The 25,834-nt window shown below is 43.4% G+C and overlaps 1 protein-coding gene across 1 annotated transcript in view; it reads left to right on the forward strand.

Annotated features, from left to right (window-relative positions):
- The window catches only part of SACM1L (SAC1 like phosphatidylinositide phosphatase), a 146,382-nt gene that overhangs the window by 51,254 nt on the left and 69,294 nt on the right, over window positions 1-25,834 (forward strand). The window contains exons 6-8 of the mRNA XM_069958554.1: window positions 4,903-4,962; window positions 6,145-6,178; window positions 10,936-11,037. Coding sequence (XP_069814655.1) covers window positions 4,903-4,962; window positions 6,145-6,178; window positions 10,936-11,037 — 196 coding nt within the window. The remainder of the gene's footprint in view (window positions 1-4,902; window positions 4,963-6,144; window positions 6,179-10,935; window positions 11,038-25,834) is intronic.

Consider the following 25,834-nt stretch of genomic DNA (forward strand, 5'->3'; position numbering starts at 1 on the left):
AAGCAGTCTTCTCAGTCATGGAAATTTAGAAGCAGAAAGAACAGAAGTTTGTTTAAGCTTTTTATGCTTTTTGAAGGACTGGATCACAATGTACTAATATATGAATGGACAGTACAGAGATCTTAACTCCTAGGTAGGTAACCATGACAAGGGGGCATCCTCTACATCTAGAGGAAAGAATGTTTCACAATCAGCACAGATGGGGATTCTTTACTATAAGAGCAGAGAGACTATGGAACACTCTGCCACATGATGTTGTCATGACTGATTCATTAACCACTTAGCGACCCATGACGTATCTGATACGTCATGGTGCCGCGGGGGGTGTTCAGAGCGGGGTCCCGCCGGGACCCCGCTCTGAACGGCGCTGATCCCGGCTGACACGTGCAGCCGGGCAGTGCCTCTGTTAGCCGGCGCGGGTCCCGTTGCCGCGCCGGCTAATTAAGCACTTCAATGCAGCTGTCAAACCTGACAGCTGCATTGAAGTGCTTTATGCACACTATCCCTGGTGTCTAGTGGGTCGGATCTCCCCCCCGCAATGCGATCGCGGGGGGGAGATCCGTTCTTCTGCCCGTGCCGGGCCTCAGCGTCGGAATGACGCTGATCCCGGCTCGGCAATAGATTGCTATGGCCTGCAGCAGGCCATAGCAATCTATGACCAATCTAATCGATCTTTGCTGTGTATATACACAGCATTGATCTCTATGAGAGATCAGTGCTATGTATATACAAGCCCCCCAGGGGGGCTTCTAGTCCATGTAAAAAAAAAAAAAAAGTAAAAAAGTGTTTTTATTAATAAAAAATCCCCTCCCCTAATAAAAGTCCAAATCACCCCCCTTTTCCCATTTTATAAATATAAATTAATAAATAAACAAATAAATAAACATATTTAGTATCGCCGCACACTTAATCGCCCGAACTATTAATTAATCACATTCCTGATCTCGCACGGTAAACGGCGTCAGCGCAAAAAAATTCCAAAGTGCAAAATTGCGCATTTTTGGTCGCGTCAAATCCAGAAAAAATGTAATAAAAAGTGATCAAAAAGTCGTATATGCGCAATCAAGGTACCGATAGAAAGAACACATCATGGCGCAAAAAATGACACCTGACACAGCCCCATAGACCAAAGGATAAAAGCGCTATAAGCCTGGGAATGGAGCGGTTTTAAGGAACGTGTATTTGTTAACAATGTTTTGATTTTTTTAAAAGCCATCAGATACAATAAAAGTTATACATGTTATATATCGTTGTAATCGTAACGACTTGAGGAACATGCATAACAAGTCAGTTTTACCATAGGGCGAACGGCGTAAATGCAAAACTCCCCGAAATCAAAACAAATTAGTTTTTGTTTTCAATTTGACAGTGCAAATGATTTTTTTCCGGTTTCGCAGCATATTTTTTGGAAAAATAATGCCGGCCATTGCAAAGTACAATTGGTTTCGCAAAAAATAAGCGCTCATATAAGTCTCTCGGTGAAAAAATGCAAGCGCTATGGACTTTTAAACATAAAATGGAAAAAGCAAAAGCGCAAAAACGAAAATTGGCTTTGACCTTAAGGGGTTAAAGGGGTTATCAGGGTAACAAAAACAATATTCTAAACTATCCCGCTTCCCAATACCACCCTATGTCTAATATACATGTACAACCTATCTTGCACCCTTTCCCTGTTTTTTTTCTCATTCTTATCGGCTCTTGTTTAAAATTCTCTACTCTGGGTCCACACTGACCATGCTCGGCTCCTTCTTCCCCCTCCCTTTGTAGTCACAGAACATGTGATCTCCTTTTTGGGGGCCGGGCTACTTGTTTATTGACTTTGTAACTTGACCCTCTAGAGACATTACCTGCATCATCTCGATGCACCTATGCTGCTTCCATAGACTTGCATGTGTCCCTGAGCCTAGGTTTCACATCATCATAGGCCTACATCGGATTGTATGTGATACATATTGGGGTGATGTGATGAAGAATCTGTGAAATAAACAGTCCTGTGTTTACTGCGTAATAGTAAGAACAGCACTGTGCAAGAAAGAAATCTAAGGGGTTGAGTACGCAAATGGACCAATCAGGGAAATGCATGATGGGAAATGTAGTTTTCTATCTTGGTTATAGATCGGCTTTTAGAAAAACTCAGGAATGGCAACAGCTAGAAAAACAGGAGATGGTTCAAAATACTCAAGGGGACTTGTTGAGTAAGAACAGCTAGCATTTAACTTTTTAGCTCTAAGGTGGACCCCCCTTTAAATAAGTTCAAGGGAGACATGGATACTTTTCTTTAAAATTATAAACTTGCAAGTTATGGGCACTAGATTTCATGTGATAGGAAGTTGATCCAGGGATTTATTCTGATTGCCATATTGGAGTGGTGAAGGAATTTTTCTCCCTGTTATGGAGCAACTGACATCTGAGGGTTTTTGCCTTCCTCTCGATTAAAACAGTAGGGTATAGGTTGAACTCAGGGCCGTAGGGAGGGGGGACAGCTGCCCAGGGCGCAGAGACCAGGAGGGGCGCCATCACAGGGAGCAGAGAGAGAAGGATCACAGTGGATGAGGCAGCCTGGCCTGCCCTCTGTAAGTGTGGGGAGGCCGGGGACTATTTTAACTTGATCAAAAGAGGTATTTCCCATACTGCACTGTCTCCTGGCTGCTGTTTAGCTATAATTTGCACAAAATCGCTGCGTTTTTACCGGGATTTTGTGCAAATCAGGGCTAAACATTAGCCAGGAGACGGTACAGCAAAGTTACTGTGTAGATGGTGAAGGACCTTGACATGTGACTATGATGTCACAGCAGGTCCTGTATGTACACTGAACTATGGAGGAGGAAGAAAGAAAATACAGGTGTGTGGGAAGGGGAGGACAATCAGGGGTGCCCAGTCTCTAGGGAGGGGGGTGAAGGGTGCCCAGTCTGGAGTGAGGAGTGGGGCAGGGTGGTACAGGGTGACACCAGTCTGGGATGGGGGGAGACACACGAGAGTGTCCAGTGTCTATTTAGGGGTCTGTTTGTACATTATTATATACTTAACCCCTTAATAACTGCCCTCTCCAACTATATATCACATTTATATAAACCTCACCTTCTATCTGCAGAGGTTAAGGAACCTTGGCTCTCCATTTCTTGCAGAACTACAACTCCCATCATGTCTGGACAGCCAAAGTTTTAGCTTTGACTGTCCATGTATGAGGGGGAGTTGTAGTTTTGCAACAGCTGGTGAGCCAAGGTTCCCTACGCCAATCTATAAAGCACCTGTATCTGTATATACAGCGACCATGATACAAGAGTCATTTATCTAAATTATTTCTATTTTGAATTTGGTGATGGAATACCGTTGTGGAGGTATTGCTGCTGTTGGCTCAGCTGCTGAGTGGAGTTGATCGAACCTCAGGAAATCCTAGGTTAGATCAAACTCGAACATTCACAAACCTGCCGCATTAGATTGCTGATGCCTGCCTGGTCCATGGGGAAGGAGGAGAGTGCCTCAGTACCGCCTGGAATTCTGGGATTCAGCCTAGGTAATAGGCACGCTTCTCCTTCCCCATGGATCGGTAAGGCATTAGCAATCGAATGCGGCAGAATCGTGAATGTTCGAGTTCGATCGAACCTAGGATTTCCCAAGGTTAGATCAACTCTATTGCTGAGCGTACCTGTGCATTAGGAGACGGCACCACAGAATCATATTACACTGGGTGTCACACTGGAGATAGCTTCTTTGCCTCCTAATTCACAGGTACAGACAGCAGGGAGCAGAGACAACTGCGCCTCCTGATTCACCGGTACAGACAGCAGGGAGCGGAGACCACGGCACCTCCGTTAAGGTACTTAGGGACCAAATTTAAATGGGAAAAATGGAAGTACTTTAAAAAATTCTGATTGAGCCCAGAGCTGCCTGATAATCATTCTTCATAAAAACATTCCAGGTACACAGTAAATATGACATTATGTATCCCATATTGTGAATACCACACTAGTGCTGCCAGTAGAGATGGGCGCGCCAAATTGAATCTTTGCCCCGGGTGCAGGAGAGCCTAGCTACACCTCTGGTTGAACTTAAAGGGGTAGTGCGGCACTAAAAAATTATTCACAGAATAACACACATTACAAAGTTATACAACTTTGTAATGTATTCAAACCAAACGAAAAAAAGCTATGCCAACAATATACGAAGGCACACCAAAACATATCAGGAATAAAAGTACTTTATTATAACAGGTACAATATTAGAAAGGTTTTTGATCCCATAGATTAAAAACAATTAAAAATGACAAACATGGGGGTACCCGGTATGGTACCACCCAGAATGAGACCCTAGTATAGGTATATCACTCACCCTGTATAAATAACATGCTAGTACAATGTGTAAATGACCAAAAAAGGAGAACTATGTCACTCAAATGAACAGTGCTAACATAAAATATACAAATCCTACAACCAGGAAAGAACCATGTGATCAGTAACAATCATGAATAAATAAAGATATTTGAGAGTAGTCAGTTAACGGTCAAACCAAATGATCAAATGCCACCAAAAAGTAAAAATAATAAAGACAGGATGGTGTAGGGGTGTCAAGGGAGAGAGCAGCTTCCTTGTTTTCTAGTCAAAGGGTTGTCAGTCAAGAAAAGAAGCTCAGTTAGCTCTAGAAAGAGAGGGTCTTCTGCTTATTTGGGCTGGGGTTTATTTATTTATTTTTAGCTAAAAAGTCAAGCGGTGACTTTCATGTGATGATAAACGTGAAACCTTTAAACTAACCCTATGCTCTAGTGTTAAACATTCGTGTATAGGGGGAGTAGGAAGAAACTTTCGCCTAAACGATTGTTCTACTGACAGTTATGGTTGTGGTTTAAATATTCATGTTCCTTTTATTTATTTTAACCAAATGTGTATTTTTTATTCTTTTATTCAGGCAGATCAGAGATTTGTTTGGAATGGCCATTTACTGCGAGAATTTTCTGCTCAACCAGAGGTAAAACCTTAAAATTTGTAGCTTTGTATTTGTAGATAGTCAGTATGATTGAACCAATTTTTTTATCTGTGTTTAAAAATGACTCCTTCACCAGAAAAACAGCTCTAAATTCTTGGCAACTATGTGTTTAACTTAGAAATCTGTCTATTGACAAAGCAGGACACAGATTACAGGAAGGAGTGAGGCTTAGCATGTGCTATGTATAGGAGTGGGGAGGGGAGAGAGCCTAAGGGGTTCAGAGCAGTGTACCTGCCAGTTGAGCCAGTTACCCAGCTGAAGATGATCCACACTGTTCATATTTAAAGGGGTTGCCCAGCTAAAGTCTTTTTCTTTCAAATCAACTGGTGTCAGAAAGTTATATAGATTTGTAATTTACTTCTATTAAAAATTCTCAAGTCTTCCCATACTTTCTAGCTACTAAATGCCTTGCAGGAAATTTAGTTTTATTTTCAGTCTGACACAGTGCTCTCTGCTGACATCTCTGTCCGAGACTGGAACTGTCTAGAGCAGAAGACGTTTTCTATGGGGATTCATAGAAAACAGAGACAGAGTTCCTGTCTCGGCCAGCAGCAACAACAGCAGGATTTGCAGCAGCAGCAACAACAGTAGTAGTTGGTTGCTTAATATAACCCTTTACTTGCCATGATCCTGCTGTTAGTGTCTTTCCTTTTTACTCTTGCTAACCCCACAAGCCATGCATCCTACTGTGTTGTGTAAATCATTATCCCAGCACTGTCAACCTTTTCAGCCAATTGGACTTTCTCCCACGTTGTGGCGTAGCAGAGAGGAGTAATTATTGTGTGTATTAATGACAAACAGCTCAGCTTTTTTCTCCCCCTTGAGTTCCCCCCCCCCCCCCCCCCCCCTTGAAATGGAGAGAATGAGAAATAGCTGTACACTATGCAGGTGACTCTCAAGGGCTTCAAACGCTGCAGTGAGCGCTCTAAAACCACTTTGTCACCACTCAGCAGTGCAGGGTTGATTTGACAAAATCGTGTGGGTTTAGAAAAGAAAAAAAAAATCTGGACCTGGACCCATTCACTGTGTAGTGCGGGTGTTGGCTGTGTGCATTAGAGTAGCAGTCAGTCCTGGCAGATATTCAGTGTGCATTTACAGGTTTAATAACTCCCCTAGTAGGTTTAACCCAATTATCATATAGTATTGTTTCCTTTGTGTTCACAGATTCATAAATTTGCAGTTCCAGTCATTCATGGCTGTATCCTTTCAAATATAATTATATTTCCTGTTTTTAACTTATAGGTTAACAGTTTGCATAAAAGTGGTTATTTATATAAGGCAAGTGATGCCATTTTTACTAAATGTAAGAATATCTGCGGGATAGAACCTCTTCCCGTGCTCGCGGTAAGCAGTGGGACCAGCCTCTGGACTCCCACCTGGCTTTGGGATCTCCGGCGCTGACACATCACGACCTATCTGATGGACTGGCCACTTAGCCAGTCAGTGACGGGCGGTACACCGCTCCAGTCACTGGCTGAGTGGCCAGTCTATCAGCCGAGATAGGCCTTTTCCCCCCCGAGTCGTGACGTCATCACAACTTTCGTCGGCAGTCTTGCCGCTCACCGCAGGCATAGGGAAAGGCAAGTTCCTACTCCTGATCAAAAATGAATGGGTCTATATAAATGAGGATGGTAACGGATGCCCTCTTGAGTCCTGTTCGTAGTGGGTACAAAGCTTTGGATAGCACTACGTATGAGTGAACGAGGCCTTGCTCTCTGTAATAAATTGGATATACTGTGCAGAAATTCATAATTAAATTGGAAAGCCAACAGCATTTTCACTGTGTAGGTGCATTTATCAGATGAAAAAAATCAGACAAAATTAAATTTTCATTTCCAGCATGTTTTTGCCATTAAAATAGTTCCCTGAGAAACTTGCCAAAAGGTGGGTGGCCTTGCATATAAAAACTTTTTGTAAGGCATAAACTAATAGTTTGTGGCATAGATTTTTGCGCATGTTGCACCTAAAATAAGATAGGTTCGCATCTCATTTTGCTGTCTATCAAAAAAAAAAAAAAAAATCAAAATGTTTTTTTAGCGCACTCAATAACGTGGTTCACCACGGTTTATAATGGAAGTCAACAGAAAAATGGATCAAAACAGATGCACACAAATGCATCAGTCTTTTCATTTGTCTTTTTATCAGTTTTTTTCCCATTAAACAGATCCGCTAAATGGACAGCAAAAATGCAGTGTGAACCCAGCCTAACACGAAAAATTTTGGTTACAAATACTTCATTAAAAAAAAAACATTGCATGCAAATCCCAAATCCAAAATAACCAAAGAACAAGGCACATGCAAAAGAAAGGCTGCACATCATTCAATGTTTATTTAGAAATTTATATAAAAATAACACAAATAGGGCATGGATGGCCCCTACAACAAGCCAGATACATGAAAGATACAAGGTGGGGAAGAGGCGTGGCCTCCTCCTGTGCCATGGTCTTAAACCATGCAAAAATCCACACTTGCTCTGGAACAGGTGTAGATTTTTGTACAAACTCTTAGTAAATCCAGCTGGTTAAATAGGGGCATGGCTGTAATACTGGTGTACTTTATAAATCTCCCCCATTGAGTTTCAGCTCCCTCCAAAGATTTTCTATTGGGTTCAGGTCTAGAGGCTTCCTAGGCCACTGCAGGGCCTTGAACTGCTTCTTAAAGCCACTCCTTAGTTGCACTGACCCAGCCACAACCAATCTTCAGTGCTCCTCCTGAGGGAAGGAGGTTGCTGCCGTAAACAGGGGGTCCTTGAATGCCTTGTAGAATTCTAATCATTGACTGTGTAGTATGTTACTAATGGTTATCTTTCATACTGTGGTCCTAGCTCTCTAAGTCATTGACTAGGTCCTCCTGTATATTTCCTGGCTGATTCCTGACCTTTTTCAGAATTATCTTTACCCCACAAGACCAAGGAAGATTGACACACATTTTGTGTTCTTTGCATTTTCTAATAATTGTGACAACAGTTGCCTTTTTGCCAAGCTGCTTGCCTATTGTCCTGTAGCCCATAACAGCCCTGTGCAGGTCTACAGTTTTGTTCCTTGTGTCCTTAGACAGCTGTTTGGCTATGATGGAGAGGTTGAAGTGTGATTAAGTATGTGGACAGTTTTTTTTTTTTGTTTTGTTTTTTATATATAGGTAAGTTTAAACAGGGGTAATGAATGCAGAGTAGGAGGAGTTTCTTAAAGAAAAACCTAACAGGTCTGTGAGGCGATAATTGTGACTGGTTGGTAGGTGATCATTTACTTATTTCATCCAATAAAATACAAAATAATTAAAAATCAAACAACTGGACTTTGTAGGTGGGAGTGTATCAAATACTTATTTTCCCCATTTTATATGAATTTCTAAATATTGGTTGAAGTGCAGCCCTTCATTTGCATGTGCTTTATTTGGTTAATAGAAGACTTGTCAGGTCTCTCTTATCTTCAGTTCTATGAGGTATCTCACTTGCGTGCAGATTATCTGCAAAGTGCATGTATGTCTTAAAAAGTGGGGCTGTTTTGCACCAAATTACAAACATTTTCCTTATTTTACAGTGAATAAGTTTTCAATAAAAAGAAACCTGATTTTTTTAACAGACTTTTTTTTTTATTTTCCATTAAATTCTAAAAACCTAAGTTCCTAACTGATTTGCATGCTAAGTGCATTCACTCATACGCAGCAGGATTTAGACTTTATTGGGGAGAAACTACTCGGCTGTGCACTTTTTCCTGCCTGTTTTAAAGCAACTCTGTACCCATAATCTGCCCCCTCCTAACCCTTGTACCTTTGGGATAGCTGCTTTTAATCCCAAGATCTGTCCTGCGGTCCATTTGGCAAGTGATGCAGTTATTGTCCTAAAAAACTACTTAAAAACTACTTTAGGACAATACCTGCATTACCTGCCAAACGGACCCCGGACAGACCTTAAATTTAAAGCAGCTATCCGAAGGTACAAGCGGTTTGGGGTGGGCAGATTTTGGGTACAGAGTCACTTTAAGAGTATGTGGAATTCTGAACACTCAGACCCCTACTAATCAAAAGTTTAGGTTTTTTTGTCTTTTACAAGTGGACTTTTTAAGGTTCCTTCCTTGCCCTCATTCCATATTGCTGCCGTTCCTAAAGCTCCCGGTCTTTGCTGCTTCCTGTTTCCTCTGACATTTTGTCCTTGCAGGAGCTACCCAATCAGGCAATCATGGACTAAGGCTCATCACTGCTGGGGTCAGTAGTTGGCTAAACTTCCTGGGGGGACACACTTCATAGGAAGCAGTATGGACCATTGGAACAGCAGCAGAGGGGGTGTGGCAAGTAGATGAAGTTATTTTTTATGTCTTAATAGATCGCATTTGGTTTTCATGAGAACCTTCAGATAGGCCCTTAACGCAATGTATTTATGCCACAATCATTGAATTGTACTATGAAGAGCTTTGTTATTAATGACAACTTCTCTAAATAATCCAAAATAACATACTGGTGATATTTTTTTAGAAAAGAGCGTATCCTAGATCTCCCCACTACCACTGTTTAATGGGAATCCGTCAATAGGTTTATGCAGCTTTAAATGAGGGCAGCATAAACTAGTGACAGAAATGCTGAACATATCTATGTATTACTTTTATCATACAGTTCAGCTATTCTCCTAATATGCAGAATATGATTATTAACTCACCCCTTCAGCTGCTGATTGACAGTTGACTGCCTATACACAGCATGATTAGATAACTGCCAACGGATTCTCCACATACCATGATTACTTTTTCAGCTCTTTATCCTTTGTAAATCTTCATGAAAACATAATTAATTTAAAGTAGAAGTCTGGCAAAATATTTTATTTAAGTATTGCATTGCCCCCCAAAAGTTATACAAATCACCAATATATACTTATTACGGGAAATGCTTATAAAGTGTTTTTTTCCTGTACTTACTACTGCATTAAAGCTTCACTGTCTGGATAAAATGGTGATGTCACGACCCATCTCCCAGAGCTGTGCGGGCTGTGGCTGCTGGAGAGGATAATGGCAGAGGGAGATGCTTAGTGTCCCTCCAGTACCCTGTGTCTCTTTGTCCCCCTGCCATCATCCTCTCCAGCAGTCATAGCCCGCTCAGCTCTGGGTGTCGGGTCGTGACATCACCATTTTATCCAGGAAGTGAACCCTTGATGCAGTAGTAAGTGCAGGAAAAAAAGCACTTTACAAGCATTTTCTGTAATAAGTGTATATTGGTGATTTGTATAACTTTTGTGGGGCAACACAATACTTGAATAAAAATCTTTGCCAGACTTCTCCACTAAGGGCCTTTTACATGGACTAATTAGGCGCTAGGAACGTTACTAGAAACATTCCTTCAGGTGGTTAAAGTCTGCTTTAAAAGGGACAGCCAGGGGCGTAGCTAGGATTCATAGGGACCCCCCAATGCAACACAAAGAGAACACTGAGAACTCTGGAGGGCTGAGGATTTGTGCTGTCAAGTGTCAGCCGTGCTGCTGCTGTTAGCGAGAAGTAGGAGAATGATCCCCCTATAGTAAGCGGCCCCCATGATGGCAATAAATAAAAATCAACAATTCACCTCTTTGCTCCCCCCATTTTTCCTGTCAGCGCTATGCAGTTGGTTTGCAGTATGGTTTACAATACTTTTGACTATGAGATCTATGTTCTAAAAGTGACCCAAACATGGCCACCAGCTGACTTTGTGCTTTGAAAGGAAAGGGGCCCATGCTGATCCAAACAGGGACATGTTAGCATGACATTGTGACAGTTATATGATTTATCTGTGTCTCAGATGCACACATCATAGTGTGAACAAGTGCTTTACCTATGCTCATTACAAGATTGTAGGTTTATTATGTTAATGTGAAGATTCAGAAGGATAAAGAATTGAAAAAGTAATCTTAGTTTATGAAACGCTTATTGTCAGGTGCGTTGTAAAAAGTATGCTTTATCTATCCAGTACTTCATTTTTCTGAACTGTTTCCAGTTATTGCAATACATTCCTGTTCTGTTAATGGAAAATATTTCGATTGGATTCTCATCTCTAGGAGAAGTTGTTTCCGAGCTGGTGTAAGATACTATGTTAGAGGTATAGTACTTATCTTTTATCTAAAATAGCAGAGAGATAATAAGGGGGCTTTAAAGTTATACACAATCTGTGTTTAAACTGTCATTAAGTGGTGGTATGTTTAAAGAAAATTTAGAAGACGCCCCTTAAGCAATACTGTCACTTTAAAAAAAAAAAAAAAAAAAAAACAACTTTTGACATGCCAGACATCTCCAAGGTTTTTAGGAGCGTCTGTGTGTTCAGACCCCCACCTCCACTAGAAAATGCTGGGAGACATACTCTAGCTTCACTCCATGGTTGGCGGCTCCCCCTTTTCTTCCGATAGAACCTGCAAAGAGACTGGAGGAGCAGTGAACAGCGAAAGAATCATTTAGCCACGCATTTCTCCTGTCTCTGTCTACTGATCAGTGGTAGTGTTAACACCCAGACTCCTACTCGCTTTTTTTTTTTTTCTTATCTTTATTTTCCTTTTACATTACACATCAATTACAAAATTTCCAGAAATAAATAACAAATTTAAACATAACCCTTATAAAGCCACCCCCTCCCATCAGAAAAAAAAGGGCCACCCCCTCTCTCCTCCCCCTGGTTTACTCACACCTCATATTCCTTGTATTTTCTACAGGACTCCTTCCAGCCTATAACACTGGGGTTCTTTTCTGACATCCAAAGCCTAACTATCTGCAGTTTTGCAATAAACAGCAAGTTATTCTGTTTTAACCTTTTCTTTTTACCCTTAACCTGTTAATCCACTCCCAATAAAACTAATTTCGGTGAGAACTGAACATCAAACCTTAAATCCTTTTTTATTTCCCCAAAAACCTCTTTCCAATAGATTTGCAATTCTACACAGGACCAGAACATGTCCTACTCAACACTTTTGACATTTATGTGATATATATTTTTATTTTTTTTATGGATTTTTTTAAAATAAATAAAGCTTTTCAACAGTCAAACCTGGTGTAAATTATACAAAGGTACACATACATTCAATTACATGTCAGTTGAACTAGATGCTTCTAAGTATTTGTCCCATGGAAATATGAGATGACATATTCTAAGATGTATCAATAGTACATACATCCTAACCATATCATGTTCCCAACTATACCAAACAACATGGAACACTGTTAGAAAAATGGGGAGAGAACAGTGCAGTTGGTTTCTTTCTTTTGTACTACAAAATGAGACAGATGCTCTTAATATAGTGCCATGCAATCTCGTTAAAAGATTATGATGTGACTTTTCTAGGATCAGTGTGTGATGCGCCAGTTTTCCTGTCATTTAGAAAAAGTCTTAATATATCAGACAGAAAAGTCAAAAAATTTTATCACTCAGGATCCTAATGTTTAGACCAGGGATGGGGAACCTTCCGCCCTCCAGCTGCTTCAAACTACAATTTCTATCATGCCTGGACAGTATGATGGGAATTGTAGTATTGCAATAGCTAGAGGGCCGAAGGTTCCCCATCCCTGGAAGATAAAAGTCAAACATTTTTGAGTGACTGTCTTATTGTTTCACATTTATAATCTCATCACTTGGGTTTTGTTAATCAAAGCCTCCTGTATGAATAAGAAATTAATCCATATGCATGGGAGAGTGGCCTATCTGTGTTGTTTCTTGGAATCAGTTGCTAAGTGTACTAAAGCAGTTTCTAAAAAGGTTTACAGAAGTAAAGTCTATAAAACACTCTAAGGGCCGGTTCACACTGAGCAAACACGGCGCAATTCCGCAGCGGAGCTCTCCGCCGTGGAATCCCGCCGTGCTCAGTGTCCTGCTGTTAAGTGAATGGAGAGGGCGCGCGCTCGTCCGCTGCCGCCACTCTCCGCTCGAAGAATGAACATGTTCATTCTTTGAGCGGAGAGGAGAGGGAGCGGACAGGCGCGCGCTCTCCCATTTGCTTAAAGCAGGACACTGAGCACGGCGGGATTCCGTGGCGGAGAGCTCCGCCGCGGAATTGCGCCGTGTATGCTCAGTGTGAACCGGCCCTTAGGTAGCAAAAAATGTTTGTACTTCCACCCAGTCAAAGTTTTTATTAATGTATCTTCATATAAATTTGAATATATGAATCATGAATATATTTTGTGTTCTATCAATCTAAGGCCCTTATTTATTAAAACCCTTTCTCACATACATTTACACTGGCCCTATTAGATTAGGGTGGTCAGGGAAAAGTTGGACGTCACTATTTTGCAGTTTGTTTCTGAGCTAGAAAAATCAATTGTGTGGGTAGAGATTTGTGCAAAGAGATCTGTGGGCCTGTGACAAAATGTCTCCAGACCTGGAAGCACAGAGTCCAGAGCTCTGAAATTCCACTAATGGCGATGGGAGCAAGGAGGGTAAGTGACGTTTGTTTTTGTTTGGTAAAGGGAATTTATCAGCACCTGGGGCCCACCTGAGGTGTTGACAATATGCTGTAGCTGGCAATCCCCTAGTGAGTATGGTAATTGGCAATTTGTCTATGGAGTGGATCCTGGATCTTGGGTTCCTACTCTAATGAAGAGTCACAAAGGAGTTGAGGCTCAGCTTTTTTTTTTTTTTTTGCTGCACTCTAGCACGCCTCACCACTGCTTCCTCCTCCTCTTCTTAAATAATCTATGCTGCGAAGCCTCCTGCTTGCTTAGCTGTCAGCTAGTGTCTCTGATTGCAGATGAGTCCTTTGTTGGCAGTTTGTGCCTGAAAGAAACAGATATAGTTGAATCTCCTAGCCCAAATGTGTTGTAGCTGTTTTCTAGGGGTTAGGGTGTGTTTACACAGAGATTTATCTGACAGATTTTTGAAGCCAAAGCCAGGCTTTGGAGACTTCTGGCGCAGGCAGTGTCTCTGTACCACGCTTCCTGCGTCGGAAAGTTGACAAGGGAGAAATGCAGCTGCTGGGGGTAACTGGGGACATTTTGAGTTGATGCATTGTTTTCGGCAGGTGGAGGGGGTAAGGTGGCAGGAATCGTAGTGGCTAACTTTTGCACAGTTTTTTCGGGTTAAAAAGTTGTCTTGTATGCTGTCATCACTGTATTGTTTTTAAGGCTATGTTCTCACACAGTATTTTTGGTCAGTATTTTTCAACCAAAACCAGGCGTGGTTTGAAAACACAGAAAAGCTATGTTTACACACTGTTGAGCGCATGGAATCCGCCGGAACTCATCTGCACAATTTCCATAGTGTGCAAGGTCCCTAATCTATAAAATAAGGTTTGTCTGGACAGCTTCTTTAACCCCTTAGGGACCAGGCTAATTTTCGTTTTTGCGTTTTCGTTTTTTCCTCCTTGTGCTTAAAAGGCCATACACTTGCATTTTTACACCTACAGACCCACATGACCCCTAATTTTCTTGCGTCACTAATTGTACTTTGCAATGACAGGCTGAATTTTTGCATAAAGTATACTGCGAAACCAGAAAAAAATTCAAAGTGTGGTGAAATTGAAAAAAAAACGCATTTCTTTTATTTGGGGGGAATGTGTTTTTACGCCATTCGCCCTGGGGTAAAACTGACTTGTTATGCATGTTCCTCAAGTCGTTACGATTAAAACGATATATAACATGTATAAGTTTAATTGTATCTGATGGCCTGTAAAAAATTCAAACCATTGTTAAAAATTTACGTTCTTTAAAATCACTCTATTCCCATACTTATAACGCTTTTATCCTTTGGTCTATGGGGCTGTATGAGGTGTCCTTTTTTGCTCCATGATGTTTACTTTCTATCAGTACCTTGATTGCACATATACGACTTTTTGATCGCTTTTTATTAAATTTTTTTCTGGATTTGATGCGACCAAAAATGCGCAAATTTGCACTTTGGGATTTTTTTTTGCGCTGACGCCGTTTACCGTGCGAGATCAGAAATGTGATTAATAGTTCGGGCGATTACGCACGCAGTGATAGCAAACATGTTTATTTATTTACTTTTATTTAAAACCTGGGAAAAGGGGGGTGATTCAGACTTTTATTAGGGGAGGGGGCTTTTTACTAATAACAATACTTTTTATTTTTTTATTTACACATATACTAGAAGCCCCCCTAGGGGACTTCTAGTATATACACACTGATCTCTCATTGAGATCTTTGCTGTATAGTTATACAGCAAAGATCAATGAGATCGGCACTCGTTTGCTTTCGCCTACTGCAGCCGAAAACAAACGAGTGCCGAGCCGGGGACGGCGCCATCTTGGAGCGATCCCCGGCCGGCTTCAGTAACGGAGACGTCCGGGAAGAGCGATGTCACCCACTAGACACCAGGGAAACGCTGCATCCGGTAACCGGCTGCAGCTGTCATGTTTGACAGCTGCATCTGATTACTGTATTAGCGGGCACGGCGATCAAACCGAGGTTGCTAATACCCGCGGTCCCGGGCCACAAGCGGCACCCGGGACCGCAGTGATTCAGAGCGGGGTCGCTGAGCGGCCCCGCTCTGAATGCCCGCACCCGCTCGAGGACGTACAGTTACGTCCTCGTGCGGAAAGGGTTAAGTAACTACATTTGTATAGACATAATCTAGTAGTACCATATCTTTTGTACATTACAGACACTTCCAGGCACATCAATGAAATTGCATGCTTTTGTGTCTTTAGGAAACAGACAAAGCTTGTCTACAAATTCTTCCCCTATGTCCCATGCAATCATCTTAACCCCCTAGCTGCCTTTTCACGGCATCCATTAATTGGCTTTATTCCGATGCGTACGCCTTTTAACGGCGTACGCATAGGAATAAATTGCCCCCCCCCCCCAAAACTGACGGACACAAACAAAGTGTCGTTTCAGAACCGCTGATCACTTGTTCCAAATGGTTTCGGCACTTTTTTACCCCTGTCACCAAAGTCAAGTGCCCCGGATTACCCGTAAGCACCCCAGATTGCCCATCACCTACCCAGATTGCCTGTAACCACCCCAGACAGCCCCTCGCTTCCCCCCCCAGACAGCCCGTCGCCTCCCGCCAGACAGCCCGCCGCCATCCCAGACTGCCCGTCACCACCCACATATTGCCTGTAACTAAAATGACACTCCTCTTCTGAGCCCTGCTGTGTGCCCATATAGTGGTTTATGCCCACATATGGGGTGCCATTGTACTCAGGAGAATCTCCTTTATAAATGTTGGGGTGAAATTGAGAAATTTCAAACTAAACAAACATGTTATTGGAAAAATTCAATTTTTTTCATTTTACGGTCTAGTTTTGAATACTTTCCTCCAATACCTGTGGGGTCAAAATGCTCACCACACCCCAAAATGAATTCTTTGAGGGGTGCACTTTCCTAAATGGGGTGAATTTTGGGGCGGTTCTATTCTGCTGACACTACAGGGGCTCTGCAAACGCACCTGGCGCTCAGAAACTTCTTCAGCAAAATCATAACTTGAAATGCTAATTTGCGCTCCTTCCCTTCTGATCCCCGCTGTGTGCCCATACAGTGGTTTACGCCCACATATGGGGTACCGTTCTACTCAGGAGAACCTGCGTTACAACATTTGGGGTGCATTTTCTCTCATGTTTATTATGAAAATGAGATACTTTAATCTTACCAAATATATTATTGGAAAATTTTTATTTTCCATTTTTTTCCGGCCTAATTGTGAATACTTTCCTCCAGCCCTTGTAGGGTTAAAATGCTTATTATACCCCTAGATTAATTCTTTAAGGTGTCTAGTTTCCAAAATGGGGTCACTTTCCAGTATACAAGCCTCCTAAATCAACTTAACAAAAGAACTGGTCCCTAAAAAAAAATCAGTTTTGGAAATTTCATGAAAATGTGATAATTTACTGATACATTTCTAAGCCCTGTAACACCCTAAAAAAGCGAAATATGTTTACAAAATGAAGCCAGAATAAAGAGGACATATTGATAATGTGACTTACGGAAAAAATTTTGTCACGTGACTTTCTTTTTTTTAAAAGCAAAGAATTTCAAAGTGCAAATTTTATATGATATTTTGATGTTTTTCACAAAAAACAAACAAGACAGTGACCAAATGTTGCCACTAACCTAAAGTACCATATAAAGTACCATACCATAAGCACCATGTTAAGAAAAAACAATATCAGAATCGCTAGCATATGTTAAAGCATCACTGAGCTATAAGCGCATAAAGTGAGACAGGTCAGATTTTGAAAAATGAGCCTGGTCATTAAGGCTCAAATAGGCTTGTTCCCTAAGGGGTTAAAAAGAACAGGACCCAGAGCAGTCCCTTGTGGCACCCTTGTGACCCTTTTGAGTCTCTGCTCAGAATGCACACCAATCCCGACACTCTAATATCTATCTTCTGACTGCAATCCACTGAACTATCCAGGGATTAACCTCTTAATGATGCAGGACGAGTATGCCACCGTTAGGGGAGGCAGAGGGGGCTCACGTCACGGGCCCTCTTTGCAGCATGTTTCTCCCGATCTCTATCTTCAGCCGTGGACCGCATGTAATAGCTGACGTGACCAATCACTGCTCCCGGTTAATGATCAGTGCAGTAATAATAAAAGTCCCCCCAGGGAAACTAAACGTTAGTGTACAGTATAAAAAAAAGTGTTTTTGTTAATAAAAGATCCTCTCCCTTAATAAAAATCACCCTCCTCTTCCCTTTTATAAAAATAAAAAAAAACATATTTGGTATTGCCTTGTCTCTTCTCAACAATACTGGCCTGGGTGCAATCAAGTGCTGCATCCTCCTCCTGCTGCTCAACTTGTCTGTTCTTAACAATACTGGCCTGAGAGCAATCAAGTTGAGCAGCAGGAGGAGGATGCAGCACTTGATTGCACCCAGGCCAGTATTGTTGAAAAGAGACAAGTTGAGCAGCAGGAGGCGGCAGCAGTTGATTGCTCTCAGGCCAGTATTGTTGAGAAGAGACAATTTGAGCAGCAGGAGGAGGAGGCAGCAGTTGATTGCTCCCAGGCCAGTATTGTTGAGAACAGACAAGTTGTGCAGCAGGAGAAGGCAGCACTTGATTGCACCCAGGCCAGTATTGTTGAGAACAGACAAGTTGGGGACGCAGCTTCAGCAGCTCTTGATTGCACCCAGTATTTTTCCAAATAGACAATTGACGGTGAGGGCATTAGTAGGAGCAGTATTCTTTTGGACCCAGTAAGTAGAATAAGAAAGTAAGAAAGAAGTAAGAATATGCACGATTTGTAAAAATCATTTTATGACAAAATGTTAATGTAGAGTTCAGCACAGGACAGTAAACGTTAAAAAAAAAAACCCTCTAACATTACAGCTAGTCTAGTAGGATACGGTTAAATAGACAGGCAAACTCACCCACAGAATCCATGAGGTGAAGAAAGGACATTTAAAAAGGCACAGATTCAAGAAGGCTTTAGTCCAGTTCCATTATCCAAAAATACATGTCCAATTTTCGTGAAATGGACACCTCACTGTCACTTGCTTTACAAATTGACGCAACTACTCTGGTGTCAAACCTGTTGAATCTGGGCCTATGGCTGTTGGCAAGACATATATATACACTACCGTTCAAAAGTTTGGGGTCACCCAAACAATTTTTTTGTTTTCCATGAAAAGTCACACTTATTCACCACCATACGTTGTGAAATGAATAGAAAATAGAGTCAAGACATTGACAAGGTTAGAAATAATGATTTGTATTTGAAATAACATTGTTTTTACATCAAACTTTGCTTTCGTCAAAGAATCCACCTTTTGCAGCAATTACAGCATTGCACACCTTTGGCATTCTAGCTATTAATCTGTTGAGGTAAGATGGAGAAATTGCACCCCACGCTTCTAGAAGCAGCTCCCACAAGTTGGATTGGTTGGATGGGCACTTCTGGCGGTCAAGCTGCTCCCACAACAGCTCAATGGGGTTCAGATCTGGTGACTGCTCTGGCCACTCCATTACTGATAGAATACCAGCTGCCTGCTTCTGCAGTAAATAGTTCTTGCACAATTTGAAGGTGTGTTTAGGGTCATTGTCCTGTTGTATGATGAAATTGGCTCCAATCAAGCACTGTCCACTGGGTATGGCATGGCGTTGCAAAATTGAGTGATAGCCTTCCTTATTCAGAATCCCTTTTACCCCGTACAAATCTCCCACCTTACCAGCACCAAAGCAACCCCAGACCATCACATTACCTCCACCATGCTTAACAGATAGCGTCAGGCATTCTTCCAGCATCTTTTCTTTTGTTCTGCATCTCACAAACGTTCTTCTTTGTGATCCAAACACCTCAAACTTGGATTCATCCATCCACAACACTTTTTTCTAGTCTTCCTCTGTCCAATGTCTGTGTTCTTTTGCCCATCTTAATCTTTTTCTTTTATTGGCCAGTCTCAGATATGGCTTTTTCTTTGCCACTCTGCCCTGAAGCCCAAAATACCGCAGCCGCCTCTTCACTGTAGATGTTGGTGTTTTGCGGGTACTATTTAATAAAGATGCCAGTTGGGGACCTGTGAGGCGTCTGTTTCTCAAACTAGAGACTCTAATGTGCTTATCTTCTTGCTTAGTTGTGCAACGCGGCCTCCCACTTCTTTTTCTACTCTGGTTAGAGCCTGTTTGTGCTGTCCTCTGAAGGGAGTAGTACACACTGTTGTAAGAAATCTTCAATTTCTTAGCAATTTCTCGCATGGAATAGTCTTCATTTCTAAGAACAAGAATAGACTGTCGAGTTTCAGATGAAAGCTCTCTTTCTGGCCATTTTGAGCGTTTAATTGACCCCCCAAATGTGATGCTCCAGAAACACAATCTGCTCAAAGGAAGGTCAGTTTTGTAGCTTCTGTAACGAGCTAGACTGTTTTCAGATGTGTGAACATGATTGCACAAGGGTTTTCTAATCATCAATTAGCCTTCTGAGCCAATGAGCAAACACATTGTACCATTAGAACACTGGAGTGATAGTTGCTGGAAATGGGCCTCTATACACCTATGTAGATATTGCACCAAAAAACAGACATTTGCAGCTAGAATAGTCATTTACCACATTAGCAATGTATAGAGTGTATTTGTTTAAAGGACAACTCCGGCGAAATTTTTTTTTGGCTTATTTAACACACATTACAAAGTTATATAACTTTGTAATGTGGTTAAATACCCGGTCTGGCCCCCTTCCCCCACTTTCCGACCCCCGACCCCCCACCCCGGAAGTTAAAGAATATATACATTACCTATTACGGTCGTCACGGTCCTCTTCTCTGGTGTCGGGTGATGTCAGAGCTGGGGGCGGTCCGGGTCTTCTTCCTCCTCGGCGTCTTCATTGAGAGTGAATGGGAGAGAAAAGGCTGCTGGTGCACATGCGCACCAGCAGCCTTTTCATTGGCTGGAGCGCATCACATGGCTTCCAGCTTGCTCATCCCTGATTGGCTGAGCTTGCTGGAAGCCATGTGATGCGCTCCAGCCAATGAAAAGGCTGCCGGTGCGCAAGCGCGCTGGCAGCCTTTTCTCTCTCATGGACCCGGAAGAAGGAGACATCGCTGGACGGCGGACGCAGGTGACGGTGAGGCGGCCGTCGGCCGAATGGAGTGGCGATCGTCACCGGAGGGATGGTGAGTATGGTGTCTGTGTGTGTCTGTGTTTTTTTTTTGGGGGGGGGGGGGTCCCGCCGGAGTTGTCCTTTAAAGTTAGGACTAGTTTAAAGTTATCTTCATTGAAAAGTACAGTGCTTTTCCTTCAAAAAAACCTCACCCCATGAGTACCTTCACATGTGGCCGCGGGTCTGCTGAGTTAAATCCACAGGGCACTTTTATACCGTTTAGTACTATGGTGCCGTCCAGACATACAAAGTTCTGTGCTGAACAGGGTATTTGTGTCCAGCCCTACAGTACTGAAGGTGGCATAAAATCAGCCAATGATGCGCTGTGGATTTTAGGCAGCAGAGAACCCCAAAAAAGCCTCCCATTGTAAAGTCACCTGTAAATAAGGCAGTTTAACCTGCCTTTCAGCAACTGTTTGTTGCTGTAACTAACTGTGGAGGTTTTTTATATCACAGTTGAAGGACAGCAGCCTCCGTAATATATATCCCATAGACAGTCTTATTCCACGCGTGACTGCATGAGAGGCGTGAAGTCATTTGCACACAGAAGAACCCTATCGTGATTTGCGGTGCAAGATTTTACTACTCTAACGATATCAACAAAATACCTCAAGAACAGTTAGTACCCGCTCACAAAACGGCGAGTAGTGTTCCTTGGCACGGGTGCCAGGGATAGAACCCCACGGCTATAGTTCACAAAAGGTGAAATCCCCACTTTGTGACGCAGTCGTGGGGATTATTTTAGGGATGGTACTGTTCTTGGGGTATGGGTTGGACGGTGCACCAGTGTGAAGCATTATGCTGGTGTGGAGATGTTATATGGCCAAAACACCACGGGCATTAAATTTGGAGATGAGGATCTGTTTATTCAAATGTATCCAAATTGAGTAGGGGATTTTTAAGGTGATTTTAAGGTGGCTGGGCAGGACAGCAGTGCGAAAGAAAACTCTGCCAGTTGAGGCCAAATGCCCAGTTTCTCTGCCCAGTACTGCATGGGGTCGGTGACACTTTGGGGCAGGGTACAATCCAGGTAGGCAGTGACCTGGTGGGTGAGCTCATGCTGGTCCACCCCATGAGTCCGGAGCTGTGTCCCCTCTTCAGCAGCTGGCTGCATGAAATCGCTCATCAGGGATTGTAGGCTATAGCGATTTCTCATGCCTCCACTAGTGGTGGTGGGAGTGGAGCTCGCGGGTTCCCCCTGAGAGGATGTTGTCTGGGAACCTGGCTGGTCTTGCTGGTAAGTTAAGACCAACTGACTGGTGAGTAGGTCCCGGTAGTACACCAGTTTTGCCTCCCTCTGTGATGGCGGGAAAAATTCAGGCATTATGCAGGGGAAACGAGGGTCCACCAGGGTAGCCAGCCAGTATTGGTCCCTCTGGCGGATGTCCACAATCCGGCTGTCATTCTGGCTGGTCTTGCTGGTAAGTTAAGACCAACTGAATGGTGAGTAGGTCCCGGTAGTACACCAGTTTTGCCTCCCTCTGTGATGGCGGGAAAAATTCAGGCATTATGCAGGGGAAACGAGGGTCCACCAGGGTAGCCAGCCAGTATTGGTCCCTCTGGCGGATGTCCACAATCCGGCTGTCATTCTGGAGACCCCCCCCCCCCCCCAGACACCTTGCCATCTGCACCAAGGACAATGAGCGCCTCTCCTCTCCACTGTCCTCTGTATAGTTCCAGGGTCTTCTGGGGTCTTCCTCCTCTACCACCTCATCCTCCATCTCCTCCTGGGATCGAGAGGCAGAGAAGCCAGGTGGCGGTGTGTGGAATGGCTGGGCGTAGACATCTTCCTCCTCCTCATTCTCCATCTGCACTTTATCCAGCTCTAGGTTCAAGGGGATGTTCAGCCTTGGAGTGGTGGCCTGGAAATCCTCGCTGATGATGTTGTTCAGCACACTTTCCAGAACATGGAGGAGTGGGATGATGTAATTGATCCCATAGTCCTGCTTGCTCACAAAGAGAATCGCGTTCTCAAAAGGGACCAACAATTGGTAGACTTCCCGCATTAACTGCCAGTGTGTGACTTGGAAGTCGCAGTGTGGCGTGAAGCTGCCTGATTGCCCCATGAAGTAGTCAGTAACGGCTGACCTTTGTTCGTACAGGCGGTCCAGCATATGGAGGGCAGAATTCCAGCGTGTTGGCACGTCGCAGATCAGCCGATGTTTGGGCATACTGCGCTGTCTCTGGATTCTCAGCAGGGTGTTCCTTGCAGTGTAGGAGTGGCTGAAATGTTTGCACTCTCTGCGTGACATCCTCCTAAGATCTTGTAGTGCAGGAAATGTTCGGAGAAACCTGTGCACTATGAGGTTTATCACATGGGCCATACAAGGTGTATGAGTCAGCACTCCCCGCTGCACTGCAGAGACAATGTTCCTTCCATTGTCCACTACGACACTTCTCACTGTTATTCGACGTGGGGTCAGCCATTTAGCTATCTCCTCCCTGATGGTCCGGAGGTATTCCTGCCCGCTGTGGCTCCGTTCACCCAGGCTCACCAAATGGAGGACAGCCTGAGAGCGCTGGGCCTGACATCGGTGGTAAGACCCCGGGGCAGGTTGGACTGCAGTGGTGGTGGAGGCAGAACTTGTGCTTCCCGATGCTGGCCCCCTAAAGCAACGTGGAGATGACAGTGGCAAGAATGGGCCAATTTCCTGATGGTCTCTTGAGAGGATGTTGACCCAATGGCCAGTAACGGACATGTACTGGCCTTGCCCATAATTAGAGGACCAGATATCAGCACTCAGGTGCACGGTCTTGGACACCGAGAGTCCCAATGAGTCGCCAACCTTTTTCTTCACGTAACTGTGCAGTGATGGGACATTTTTGCCAGAGATGTAGTGGCGCCATGAAATCCCTAAAAGGCTGGGAGTCCACAAGTTGAACGGCAGGGACTGAGTACACCTGACGTTTAGCCATGGACTTGGTCAGGGATTTGGTTTGGCCTTTCCATATGCTTTCGCATCGATGTTGTCCCAAGATTATCACCCCTACCGCGACTGACCCTCTCAATGCACAGCAGGCTCAGAGCGATGTGCTTATCTGTCCCCAGGCGGAAGAACTGCTAGACGACAGAGGATCATGGTTTGCTAAAAGCCACGGGGGGGGTCTTTCAACCCGTTCACTGCCACTGCTGCCTGAGGATGCCCTATTAGGACCAAGGCTTAGAGGTAATGAACTCTGTCTTCTACCCCTCCCTCTTGTGCCTCGGTTCCTTGCAACAGTGGGATGTTGCTGCGTCTGTAACACCTCTATTTCCTCCACTGATGAAGCCGAGGATAATGCAGTTTGAGGGCGCCACGTCTGATCAGCGACATCATCATCACCACTGCTACTTTCCTCCGGTGGCTGGGACAGGATATCAGGTGTGGCACTGGATGCCCCTCCCTGGCTCTGTTGACCGCTTACAGCCAACACCTCCGATGGAGTCTCAGCCCATTCCACACTCTGACTTTAGGGAATTTCCTCCTCCTCCTCCTCCTCCTCCTCCTCCTCCTCCTCCTCATCACTAAAAAGTGGTAGAGACTCCAAGGGCAGATCAAGGTTTGCCAAAAGTTCCCTGGCAGAAGGTGCCCCAAAGGTGAGTGGCATAGTAATAATAGGGGAGAGGGTAGAGGACTCTCGCTGACCGTCTCATGTAGGGTGGTGTCAGATGATCCAGCCAATAGTTGACTCCTCGTTTGGGAGCTTTGGGCGGTGGAACTCGAGGATTGGGTAAGCCAATCTAGAACCGCTGGCTGTGTGGTTCTTACATGACCAGTGGGCGTCTGGGGTAGCTGCACCCTGCTGCTACGCCTGTTACCCCGGCTGCCATGGGGCCTGGTGCTGGCACTTCTCCTACCCTCACCGCCTGCTGTGGCAGTCCTTGCCTGGGAAGTGCTGGAAGTAGGATGCTTGGACATATTTATTTGGTTGGGAGGAAATGAAATGAGAATTAACAAAAAAAGTGAGAAGTGAGTTATTGGCCGGAAGGCACAAAGTTTCAAGGAGTGATGCTTTGTGGGTTGACGGCACCCAGCAAAGCTGAAATGGACAGGTTTTGTGTGGCGCTGACTGAGCATCACACTCTATTCAAAAACTTTTGCTGCTCTAGGTTACTTCACCTATAACAGCTTATTAGAAACAAACTTTTTTTTTTTTTTTTTACTTTTTTGAAATATTTAGTATTTTTTTATATTACTTAAACTTTATTTTCTAAACTTTTTTTAATCTTTTTTTTGTTGCGGTTAAATGGGGTTGATGGCACCCAGCAAAGCAGAAACGGACAGGTTTTGTGGGGCGCTGACTTTGCGTCACACTCTATGGAGGGCTTCAATAACTTTTGCTGCTATAGGTTATTTATGAGAAACAAACTTTTTTTTAAACTTTTTTGTTTGCGGCTAAATGGGGTTGACGGCAGCCAGCAGAGCAGCAACGTGTAGCGTGTACTCTCAGTCACGGGACAGGAGCTGGTTCAATGCTACCTGCCCTGACTCTTTTCTCACTTTTCTCTCCATATTTCTTTTTTTATCTCCCTAACTCTCCCTAGATCTCACAATTTTTTTTTATGTAGATGCCTATCTCTCCCTAACTCTGCCTATCTCTCCCTAACTCTACCTATCTCTTGATTTCTCAGCTTCTTTCCCTATGTATCAGCTTATCTTCTATACAAAAGAGGAGAATATCGCAGCGGCACTTCACCATAAATTCACCTTTATTGATTCCAACACATGCTTAGCATGACATTAAGAGGACGCTCCCTCCCCACCGACGTTTCATGCCTGTCTGGCGCTTTCTCACGGCACAACGGAGTGGCTATGGGGACTCCGGTAGCCCCTACATTAGCAAATATTTTCCTAGCCCTTTGGGAAGAAGACTATATACATAACATCCAGAACCCATACATACAAAACATCAAATACTGGGCCAGGTATCTGGATGATACTCTAATAGTATGGGAGGGTACAAGGGAAGAATTTCTAGCATTTGCAGACTATCTAAATCATAATAACCTGAATATGCAATTTACTGCTGAATTTGGGGGTGAATCTATTAATTTTCTAGACGTTACAGCATTCATGAAGGACAACAAAATTTTAACGAAGGGATATAGAAAAGAAATTGCCACCAACTCCCTCCTCCATTATGATAGTTTCCATCCCAAATATGTAAAGACATCTGTCCCGTACGGCCAGTTCATCCGCTTGCGCAGGATCAACAGTGATTATTGTTCGTTTCTGCAGCAATCGGATGAACTGATCGGACGTTTAAGGGAAATAAATTATCCTGAAGAGGTGATTACACAGGCCTTTGAAAAGGCTATAAGGACAGATAGGAACCATTTGATTCATAAAAAGAAAGATAAGAAAAAAGAAAATAGATTT

This window comes from Dendropsophus ebraccatus, chromosome 2 (genome assembly GCF_027789765.1).
Source record: "Dendropsophus ebraccatus isolate aDenEbr1 chromosome 2, aDenEbr1.pat, whole genome shotgun sequence".
Taxonomy (NCBI): domain Eukaryota; kingdom Metazoa; phylum Chordata; class Amphibia; order Anura; family Hylidae; genus Dendropsophus; species Dendropsophus ebraccatus.